The sequence below is a fragment of the Corythoichthys intestinalis genome, chromosome 3 (genome assembly GCF_030265065.1).
Source record: "Corythoichthys intestinalis isolate RoL2023-P3 chromosome 3, ASM3026506v1, whole genome shotgun sequence".
In the NCBI taxonomy this organism is placed as follows: Eukaryota; Metazoa; Chordata; class Actinopteri; order Syngnathiformes; family Syngnathidae; genus Corythoichthys; species Corythoichthys intestinalis.
In genome coordinates this window covers 57,065,670-57,077,781 of record NC_080397.1, presented here as the reverse complement: position 1 = coordinate 57,077,781, position 12,112 = coordinate 57,065,670, and the positions used below count along the sequence as shown (strand labels likewise).

Here is a 12,112-nt window from a genome sequence, read left to right as displayed (position 1 = left end):
ATCACTGTACATGAGGCACTCAGCATTGTTTAAAAGGAGTAGTGAGCAGATTTCTGGTTTTCTAGCATGAAATACAAAAAAATCCATTTGAGATGCGACATTTCCAAGCATATTTGTCAAAAGATGCAAAAGCAGACATCAGTTTTGAATATAAAAAACAAAAAAAATCAATCACCTTTCACCTGGAGAAATGTTGGTGCCCCACCACAATTGAAGCATACTTTAGATCTTTTAATACATAACATTTTGGTTAAACAATTAAAAACTCGAGAGTCTATGTCTTTGATGGGGAGAAATTGAATGAGATCATAAGATGGGGAGAAGTCCTCTCCACTGGAGCCTGAAGACACAGATTTGTCTTCTGGTTGGACAAATGTACATCTACGCATCAGAAGCAATCTTCTGACGCTCCCTTCACGATGCTTGAATACTAACGTTCAAAATTGTAAGTCTATCGCCAATGCATCGTCATTCCCACGCCTCCAATGGCTTGCATTGCATCTGTATTGCTTTCCAGTTCTCGCATGGTGGGAGTGTTCAATCCAAGAAAAATAATGTTAAGCCTGAGAAACTGAGATTGAGCAACTATAAATGTGGGTTTAATAGAGTTAAATACTATATCATGAGCTTGGATTTCATGTGTGGCAAGGGAAGATGCCTATTGGATTGTGCTGCAAAAACAGCCACCCTCTGTCGCTGAAGGGAGTTTTAAAGTAATCCTGCAGGTGTTTCTTGTCCTTCATAACTCCTCTATTTTGTAAAAAAAAAAAAAAATGTCCTCAGACCTGACTGCTTCCCATCCACTTAAAACCTTTTAGCCTTGATCAGGCTGCTTCGTCCTGTGTTGACGGTCCTTCTGCGACATTATGAAAGCTCAAAGCCGGTGTTCATACTGATGGCGTAGCGTAGCTTGTCACGCAAAATGCTCTTCTTGCTGTAATTGGGCAGCTTAAGCAGGTTGAAGCATGTGGATGAAGTAGGCAGTCTACCACCAGGCTCCTTTTTACGGATGGTGAAAAAACCTCTGAGGACGCTGCCAAGGGTGTCGCCAGTGTCCTAAGTTACAGGAAAGAAACATAGGATTTACTCTCCAAAGACAGAAAGAAATACAGTGTATCACAAAAAGTGAGTACACCCCTCGCATTTCTGCAGATATTTAACTCATTCACTCACAGCCATTTTCACCGGCGCAACCCCCGTTTTACTGGATTTTGACTGATTCTGCAAGGCCCACAGAAAATTCTGTTCTATTGCTATATAAACATGGAACCTATAAGATAAGCTTGTTTTTGTATGCCAAATATATTATGCCAGTTTGCTCTCCCACAGCTATTATACGCGCACTCCCAAGCTATTATGAAGAATACAGTTTTAGCCCATAATCATGTGCTTACATTTTTATTTCGGGCAATTGCTCATATTCTGCTGATTGATACACACACATATGTTGATTCATCACACAACGTCTCAGTACTTTTCCACCAAGCTACAGTACTTTGAGTGCAAATGTGTGTTCAAAACAAAGATATTTTGCCCGCTCAACAGTGTGACTGTTAATTCAATCAAGAGTGTGACTGTTAAAACAATGACTAGAACAAGGAACTTGCCCGATCGAAACTACCACGTTGGACAACAGTGTTGTAACTATATTCTGCCCACCAACAAGCCCCCAATAAAAGTTAGCAGCGCGGGGGAGCTCGAAGAGAGACTTCAATGAGACAGCATTGATCGCGGAACTCTGTCTCCTGGCTCTCCCAACCTGCAGATTGAGAAACGTCAACTCTCTGACTCTGCCTGACTTCGTGCCCTGCCTTTTGTCAGCTTGCCTTGGGTAAATAACTAAGTTAAAGAACAAGCAAATGCTTCATCCTACTCCTTTTTGGACACAATGAATAAATTCTAATATTTATTATTATTATTGTCTTAAATATTATTGCTGTTATCTCAAGCATTATAATTGGTTTGTCTATTTTTTTTTGTTTTGTTTTGTTTGTTTATTATTTTCTCATGTCCAAAATAAAGCATTCTCATTCTCATTTATTCTCATTCTCAACAAGTTTTAGACCCAACAGAACCCAAACAAGGAGCAGACTCTCTTCTTTCAGCAGGAAAAACAAGTTAGCTCATATCTTTTTCCATTCTTTAGAAATCAGCATTAGAAAATAGCTTAGTTTGAACAATTTTCCAATTTCTGATTAAAAAAACAGAGAAATGGAGCTTTTTGTAAAAGCATACATTTCAAAAATAACTGACTTTAACACAGCTGTTTTTTTGCTTTTGTGACATCCCAAACATCTGAATAATTTTTTCCTTCAACAAAATAACAAACAACAAGACAAGTAGAGCTTTTGACAGCAAAGTAACAATTTATTTACACATAACTAAACTAGTGAACCGAGAGATGACGCTGTTGTGCCCGCGGCTGTCTCGGCAGACGGGGTAAATTTTTCCCTCATCACCGTCTGTCTCATCAAGATATATATTTTTTTATCTTTCTTTGATGATTGCATCATTTTCTTTCCAAAACAATCCTCAAGTGTTGTTTGCCTTTTGTTTTCCATCGTCCTCCACATTTTTCTCACGCTTCTTACTTCTTCCAACTTCCGTTTCCTAACTATTTTTCTTCATTTCACTTCCTTTCATGGTCCTATATGAGTTCTTACCAAATGCGCAACTGCCCTCCAGTGGCCGGTTTTATTGCTTTAAAATGGGTTTTGAGGATTGTGCATTGTAGCGAAGTTGCATCAGAACCTAGAGATGCCTCTTGTAAAAAAAAAAAATTTAAAAAAAACCGTAAAAGATGTATAAATACGTTTTTTGGGACACTGAAACAATTAAAAATAGAACGTATTCACACGTTTTTGGGAGCAAATGAGTTAAGTATATCTCTTAATGGGACAACACTGACAAAATAACACTTTGACAAGACTGCTGTTGTGCTAGAGCGCCATAATGACAGGCGGATCTAAACGGCAGATTAAAAGACAAATTTCTTGTCATCTACGCTTTGCCAAATTGTTGTATATAGTCGAATCGTCTCAAAATATGATTGTAATTCACATAATAATGCTGTTTAAGATGTTTTTATGCTGTCACAGGCAATTTAAGACACGCCTCAATGGGAAACTATTGCCTCTTGCTAAGCAAAAAATGTCAGAATACTTGTAGTAAACTTGTAGCTATTCTGCCAAGATGCTATTACCTAGCATTCCTAGCATCCAATTGGCTAAGAGGGACCGCTAACACAACTCTGATTTTATGTTTATTGTGCAACAATCTAAATGTAACTAAAAATTGTTACATTTTTTTATGCATTTTTATGCATTATAAAAGATTTAAGTCTGAATTTTGGGGGGCGTGGAACAGATCAGGGCATTAACATGGAAAATGCATGAGTTTTCAAGTTAAGAAACTAACCCTAACCCTAACCAATTAATTTCATAAGCAGAGGTACCACTATACAGTTGTGGTCAAACGTTTACATACACTTGTGAAGAACATAATGTCATGGCTCTCTTGAGTTACCAGTTATTTCTACAACTCTGATTTTTCTCTGATAGAGTGATCGGAACAGATACTTCTTTGTCGCAAAAAACATTCATGAAGTTTGGTTCTTTTATGACTTTATTATGGGTGAACAGAAAAAAGTGATCAAATCTGCTGGGTCAAAAATATATATACAGCAGCGCTAATATTTGGTAACATGTCTCTTGGCCATTTTCACTTCAATTAGGCGCTTTTGGTAGCCATCCACAAGCTTCTGGTTGAATGTTTGACCACTCCTCTTGACAGAATTGGTGCAGTTTAGTTAAATTTGATGGCTTTCTGACATGGACTTGTTTCTTCAACATTGTCCACAAGTTTAAGTCAGGACTTTGGGAAGGCCATTCAAAAATCTTAATTCTAGCCTGATTTAGCCATTCCATTACCACTTTTGATGTGTGTTTGGGGTCATTGTCCTGTTGGAACACCCAACTGCGCCCAAGACCCAATCTTCGGGCTGATGACTTTCGGTTATCTTGAAGAATTTGAAGGTAATCCTCCTTCTTCATTATCCCATTTACTCTCAGTAAAGCACCAGTTCCATTGGCAGCAAAACAGCCCCACAGCATAATACTACCACCACCGTGCTTGACGGTAGGCATAGTGTACTTGGGGTTAAAGGCCTCACCTTTTCTCCTCCAAACATATTGCTGGGCATCGTGGCCAAACAGCTCGATTTTTGTTTCGTCTGACCACAGAACTTTCCTCCAGAAGGTCTTATCTTTGTCCATGTGATCAGCAGCAAACTTCAGTCGAGCCTTAAGGTGCCGCTTTTGGAGCAAGGGCTTCCTTCTTGCACGGCAGCCTCTCAGTCCATGGAGATGCAAAACACGCTTGACTGTGGACACTGACACCTGTGTTCCAGCAGCTTCTAATTCTTGGCAGATCTGCTTTTTGGTGATTCTCGGTTGAATCTTCACCCTCCTGACCAATTTTCTCTCAGCAGCAGGTGATGGCTTGCGTTTTCTTCCTGATCGTGGCAGTGACAAAACAGTGCCATGCACTTTATACTTACAAACAATTGTTTGCACTGTTGCTCTTGGGCCCTGCAGCTGCTTTGAAATTGCTCCAAGTGACTTTCCTGACTTGTTCAAGTCAATGATTGTTCAAGTCAATAATAGCTCACAAGAAATTGCTAATTCATGTTGCTGTATGTATATTTTTGACCCAGCAGATTTGATCACTTTTTCTGTTAACCCATAATAAAGAATGTTTTTTGTGACAAAGAAGTATCTGTTCCAATCACTCTATCGGAGAAAAATCTGAGTTGTGGAAATAACTGGAAACTCAAGAGAGCCATGACATTATGTTCTTCACAAGTGTATGTAAACTTTTGACCACAACTGTATATTTATTTTTAAACCTTACATGGCACTCATTTAACTCAAAGGCTGCCATTGAAAAATACTAATATGCCAAAATTACTGTATTTTTCGCACGATAAGGCACACCTTCAATGAATGGCCTACTTTAAAACTCTAGGGCAATCCGCATTATAAGGTGCAGCAGCAGTAGTTGTATAGTAGTAGTAGTAGTAGTGGGGTTTGCGTTATACATCCATTAGATCAGTGCCCCCCCCCCCGCCCCCCCGAAAGACTTAAACATTTTGCAGTTCACCTGATCATCTGACACCTCCACACAACGGATTGAAAAGGGTGGCTTGAGGTAGGCAAAACCTAGGAGAGGTGGTCTTGAGCAGCTGGTAACAAACTAAATAAGAACAAATGAGTTTAAGAAAACAGGGTGATACAAATAAAAAAGACGAGAAATGAGCATACTTTGAGGAACATTGCCCTTTCCTCCGCTGTGAAGTCGCTGGACAAGATGTCCCACAGCCATATGATGACACGATGGCTGCTATGAAAACCTCCATAATAGACTGTGTGCTTCCTATATCATATAAAGAGTGTAGCATCAATTTTGATAAGGTTTTTTTTTACAATGATGACCGAACATTTGAGAACAGGGGTGTCCAAAGTGTAGCCCGCTCCCCAATTCCCCGCTCCACACCAGGACTAGCTAGAGAGTAGTGGTGCAACGATTAATTGATTAACTCGAGTAATGGTTTGTTTTGAAACTGTTTGCATTTAGTTTTATTGATTTAGCCGGATACACTGCCCTCTAGTAGCAACAGTGAATATGACATAACATGACATTTCACTTGGCTGAATCCAGCTGCTCCCTGTTAAGACCAACATAAGTTTTTGTTTGAGCAAATACGTTTTTTATGCATTTGTAATTTTGTTTATGGGTCCATTTAACCGTTTTTTGTGGGAATATGTGTTTGAACAATTTGTTCAGAGCATTATAAAAAAAAAAAAAATGTTAGCATTTTGGCTAGCGGACCTTTGCTACGCAAGTTAGCCAATTGTTCTTTTGTTGTACTTAGATCATTTTTTATACTGTTTGAGGCTAAGCACAGCTATTTTAATTTATTTTTAAATGAAACACTCGAGTTTTATTTTGTTTTCGCATTTAATGCTCTTTTGAAACTGCAATCTTTGCAAGCCATTGTTTTACATCTCCTAAAATGTATTCTGCAACACATTAAATATTCCTAATCTGATTACTCAATTATTCATTCACTCATTATTCAAATATTCACCCTACTGGAGAGAATCACTTAAACAGTGCTTCCCCGTAAGCTCAGTGGTCAAACTTGACAAGATCAGGAAATTAATGTAGGGTTAGGTTTTAGGCTGTAAAAATTCAGTGTTTGACATAAATAAATTCATATATATTTAAAAACAATCCACTGTGATTTTCTTGACCTTTCCAATCTATTGTGATAAAACAAAAAAATTTAAATAACTGCATTAACCGTCAAAGTGAAGTCTAACTGTAACTGTAGTATTGAAACAAATCTGAATAAGGAAAACATTGCAATAAAATAATGCAAACTGGTTAAACTTGAGAGTAGCTGAGCTCTATTGTGACAGAACATCACTTCAATGATAATCTGGCGCCATCTAGCGTCGTGAATAGGTATAATGTCTAGACTGCGATTATAAGACGACCCCCACTTTTTCAGTCTTATTTCAATGCAAAAAACGCTGTCTGATATTTGGGCCAATACTATATAATCCGATATAAATTTATATACAGGTAGTCCCCGGGTTACAAACGAGTTCCGTTGCTACGCTGGCAACGTAACCTGAATTTCCGTGAAAGTCGTAATCAACCCTTAAATTCCCCAAAATAACTATTCAAAAAGTCCAAAAGTATTCAATTTTGTTTAATGACGGAGGATACAATGCCCTGTGGTGGCAGTATTGGGTGTGGCTGGACTGTCGCCTTGGCTTCTATGACTGAGTAGCAGACTTATCTGACATGGATCTAGAACAGCTGCCCTCTTGTTTAGCCCACATAAGGCTGTACGTTTCTGCAGCTAATATATGTTTGTGTATGCATTTGTAATTAAGTTTAGAGCTACAGTTTGTTGAGTAATGTGTGAGGAATTTGCTCTGAAAATTGTAAAGATTTTAGCATTCGTAGCATTTAAGCTAACAGAGTTTTGCTAGGCAAATTAGGCTAGTTTAATCTACCAAATTCACATTTTGATCAGACGAGATGGATGTTTGAACACCAGTTGTTTTGTGTCAGGTGTTTTATTGTTAAAATGTGTGTCGTTTTGAACATAAGTGTACATGTGTGCTACAGCTTTAAAAATTGTCAAAAGTGAAGGAAGGAAAAAGCTTCAAAAACCGTAATTGCCTTGTTTGCTGTCTGTTAAGATGAACAATTTAACATTTAGTGAGGACAGAACACGTCAAGTTAATAAAGTTAAACATAATGTGTGGTACAATACGGTACTGTCTACGCTGCGGGCGCCTAATGATTCGATTACGATTCAGAGGTGCCGATTAGATTATAAATCGATTATTGATGTTACCAGAAATTCCACAATTGTTCAAAAATCCTCTCAGGCTAAACCAAACTAATATTTCAGTATTAAGGTAACAGTTGAAAACTGTCAATAAAATACTCAAGTCCCCATTCTGTATCAGCAGCTTTAAATTACATTCAATCAGTTTAATGATGTGAATCAACCGTTTAAGTTGTTAAAATTGCTCCCATTATTCCAGAATTTGCCTTCTGTCTACTTTTGACACGTCAAAGTTTTAAAATTGTTCAATCATTTAAAGATCGATTCAAGTCAAGATTTTGCCGATTTAGAAGTATTTTAGATGAAAAGTTAATTAGGTTTCTCTATAAAAGACCCTTCTAAAGAAGTCTACTGCTTCAAGATGGCGGCAGTTTACAACGCGGCAACTACTAAACAGCAAGTCTGTCATTTCGCATCTAGTTTTCTTTACATGTTATAACTCCTCCGTCCTCTGTCATTTCGCATGTAGTTCTACATATATGTGATATCTATCTACCATAGCCATATGTGGCCGTATGTTTGTAGCAACTTGGAAATGGGCGTTGTTTGAAGCAGCTGTCGGCCGCAGTCAGGTATTACTGTTTTTTTCTCGTGGCATGAGTTTAACATCATAATCACTCTCTGTCCGTTCCTCATTGCATCCTGAAGACCGCGCTGTGTTTTAGTTCTGCTTTACCTGGTATAATTCAATAATCGGAATTTGGATGTCAGTGAATCATTCTAGAATCTTCCACGGCCGAATTGCGAATAATCTAAGAATCGGAAATTTCGCACGCCTCGTGCTGCCAAGCAATTAAATTTCTTAATTGTGATTAATCGCATAAGCTCTGTAATTAACTTGCAGTTGTTGCATTAGATTTTTCTGAAAGCAGCCCTCAGAGAAAAGAGTTAGAACACCCCTGTTGAAACACTCCAGAATGAAAGAGGGTAAAAGATGGTAAGCACATACTTGAGGTCATCCAAGTCAATCTCGGCATTGTCTCCCGAGACTAGACGCTGAACCTCGGGTGTCGAAAACATGTGCAACCATTCCGGGTGGATAATGCTGCGAAAGCCTCGGATGAAAGCTGCGGTTTGCTCCTTGATCTGAGTGTGCATCCGGAAGTGAGCCATGAGGTGGATGTAGCTGAACCTGCGCAGTTAAGCAGTCAAATGAGAATCACATCAAGACATTACATTTGAAAACCTGAATAATGACTGACATACTTATTTTCATTGGTGACTGGCATTGTCTTCCCTCCAGGTATCAATTCATGACAAACTAGCTGTATGAAAATATGCAGTCAATCAACATCAGAATTATATGTATTTATATTTCTTTCTGTCCCCCAATTCTTACCTGTCCCATTACATCTTCATCATAGGATAATGAAAGTCCAAGGTCCCCTACATCTCCATCATAACGCTGTAAAACATGCACACAGAAGTAGGGGTGTGACAAAATATCGAAATGGTGAAATATTGTGATACTTTGTATCCCAAAAGGTTATCGATATGCGCCTGCCAAGAATCGAGATATCGTTTTAAAAAGGTGTCAATGTCTAAAAAAATAAAAAGAAACCAACAAGTTGCTACCAAAATTTTCCACCGTAATAGTGTCTCAGTTAACTCTAAGGATGCATTGCCGGTGCTCAACGCCCAATCCATTTAGACTGGGAACATTCGTTCATTTGAAACCAGAGCATTCACAGTCATTCTGTCCGATTTTCGGGGCATTTACAGGTCACTTGATGTTCATTTAAGGGCATTTTCATGTCATTTCCTGTTGAGTTTGAGTCACTTCCTATTTATTTGGGTGATTCCCAGGTCACTTCCTGTTCTGTAACTCAAAATAAACAGGAAGTGACCCATAAAATACCCCAAAATCAACAGGAAGTAACTGAAAATCAACAGGTAAATGACCTTAAATGGCCCAAAATTACCTCATTGCCTGGTAAAGTGTGGATTTGACGTCTACTAGTGATGAACTCATTCCAATTCACAGCAGAAGCTTGTTTTTCTGTTTATTAGTTGTTTGTAAAATATCCAAGAATGATTTCCTGACCAATGTATTGATAATCGTTGTATCGCCATATCGTCAGATTATCGTTATCGTGAGTTTTGTATTGCAAATCGTATCGTATCGTGAGGTACCAAGAGGTTCCCACTCCTACACAGAAGATATCCTGCTCAAACTAATCTACAGCATCTGAGGGGATAATAATGTGGCGAACTGCAATCAACCCCTAGTCAGTGGTCTCAAACCGGTCCTCAAAGGGCCGCAGGGGGTACTGGATTTCATTCCAACCAAACGAGACAAATACCTTTTCACCAATCTGGTTTCTTACAAGTGTAATCAGTTGATTGCAATCAGGTGCTGCTTATGTTAGTAGAAACCTCATTGGTTGAACTGTTTGTGCTGGATCTGTTGGAACAAAAACCAGGACCCACTGCGGCCCTTTGTGGAGTCGGTTTGAGACCGCTGCCCTAGATGCTGAATTTACATTTAACTAATTCACTTGACGGCGACAGACGTCCATTCCAATTTGACTAGGGGTGTGGGGTTGGATTAACTACTTTGAAATATATGTGCAACAAAATATTGGAAAATCAAAAACAAAACAAAAAAAATAAAATTGAATGAAATTAAAAAAAAAAAAAAATCAAATTTAAAACAACAAATTTAAAAAATATATTTTTTTAAAAATATGAAATAAAAATGACTGAATTTATTTTTCCGATTATCATTTAAAAAATATTAATTGTATATCTTTAATACATTTTCTATATTTTTATTTATTATTATGTATTTATATTTTTTAAAGATTTTTTAAAATTTTATTTTAGGATGTTCTTATTTTCAGCTGTATTTTCAAATGTAATTTTCTGTATTTCACATTTTTTCTTTACTAGTGTAAATAGACTTAAAGCAACACTTGGTAACTTTTCAGTTTTAATCGATTTTAGCGACGCCGGTGGACAAAAGCGGTAGTGTTTTGCCTTAAGGAAGACTGCGTTTCCCATGAGGACCAGCACGAACCCGCTTAGTGTTGTAAAATCATGACTGTCGCCTGCAGATGGATTAAAAAATATTTGTGTTTCCAGTGGCTGTGTGAGGGATGAAAAGTAATAAGGTAATGAACCCAGCTGTGGCTAAACAATAGCATACAGAAGTATAAAAAAGTAGGTGAACCTTTTGGAATTTCTCACATTTCTGTATAAAATCAACATCAAATGTGATCTATCTTTGTCAAAATCACACAGACGAAAAAACAGTGTCTGCTTTAACTAAAACCACCCAAACATTTATAGGTTTTCATATTTTAATGAGGATCGTATGCAAACAATGATAGAAGGGGGGGAAATAAGTAAGTGAACCATCACATTGAATATTTTGTGCCCCCCCGTTTGGCAGCAATAACTTCAACCAGACGTTTACTGTAGCTGCAGATCGTTCTGGCAAATCGATCTGGACTAATCTTGGCCCATTCTTTTCTACAAAACTGCTGTAGTTCAGTCAGATTCCTAGGTTGACTGGCATGAATCGCTGTCTTCAGGTCATGCCACAGCACTCAATGGGGTTCAAGTCTGGACTTTGACTTAGCCATTCCACAACGTGTACAGTGGTACCTCTACATACGAATTTAATTCGTTCCAGGACCTTGTTTGTAAGTCGAAATGGTCGTATGTCGAGCAGGATTTTCCCATAGGAATACATTATAATTCCATTAATTCGTTCCAAAGCCTAAAAACATACACTAAATTCTTAATAAATACTGCTGGCACTGTTACAAATGGCAATTAAACATAGAAAAACAAATAAGTTATAAATAAATAAGTCAGAATAATATAATAATAAGAAGAAGAATTAATAATTATTCCTGTAAATAATGTAACGAATTGGATTCTAATATGGCGGACACTTTTTACTGTCCCTGAACGCACCGCGAAGCTGACGTCACGGTGAGATAGGTCAGTGCGGTAGAGATAATACTTTCGTTTTCTTGAGAGCAGTCAACTGCTTAAGACAATGGGCGTTTTGTGTTGGATAAGTTCTTAAATAAATGATAAAAACGTGACGAAGCTGGCGATTTCCTTGGCAATGTTACCACAATAATAATTGTCACCTTAACTTATAAATAGTGGCGAACGGTGGTCGGAAGAGGACCATGGAGCTGTATTGTTGAGCCAGTTCAGGGACGCGCACACCAAGCTCATATTTTTCTATAACTTGCATCTTCATTTCAAAGGTAAGCATCACTTTTTTCCTTGTTTCTCCAACTGTATCAACTTTTTTTGAAAACTGTGTTGATTTCTCACACAAGAAAATCCACCGTGCGTTCGTTTGCAGTGCTGTCATGTCGTCGTATTTCGAGCAACTCGTCGGATGTAGAAACAAATGGCGGCTCAAATTTTACGTCGGATGTCGAAAAGATCGTGTGTCGAAGTGATCGTATGTAGAGGTACCACTGTATTTTGTTCTTCTGAAACCATTCTGAAGTTGATTTACTTCTGTATTTTGGATTATTGTCTTGTTGCAGCATCCATCCTCTTTTTAGCTTCAACTGTCCGACAGATGGCTTCAGGTTTTCCTGCAAAACATCCTGATAAACCTTTGAATTCATTCTTCCATTAATGATTGCAAGTTGTCCAGTCCCTGAGTCAGCGAAACAGCCCCAAATCATGTTGCTCCCTCCACCATGC

General features: G+C 38.1%; 1 protein-coding gene across 2 annotated transcripts in view; it reads right to left on the bottom strand.

The window, feature by feature from the left end:
• Positions 1-738: 738 nt before the first annotated feature.
• The window catches only part of ube3b (ubiquitin protein ligase E3B), a 36,656-nt gene continuing 25,282 nt past the window's right edge, over positions 739-12,112 (bottom strand). For both annotated transcript variants that reach the window (XM_057832331.1, XM_057832332.1), the window contains exons 22-27: positions 8,769-8,834; positions 8,636-8,694; positions 8,379-8,561; positions 5,322-5,433; positions 5,161-5,253; positions 739-1,056 (exon numbers count right to left, since the gene is read on the bottom strand). In XM_057832331.1, coding sequence (XP_057688314.1) covers positions 865-1,056; positions 5,161-5,253; positions 5,322-5,433; positions 8,379-8,561; positions 8,636-8,694; positions 8,769-8,834 — 705 coding nt within the window. In that variant the 3' untranslated portion in view covers positions 739-864. The remainder of the gene's footprint in view (positions 1,057-5,160; positions 5,254-5,321; positions 5,434-8,378; positions 8,562-8,635; positions 8,695-8,768; positions 8,835-12,112) is intronic.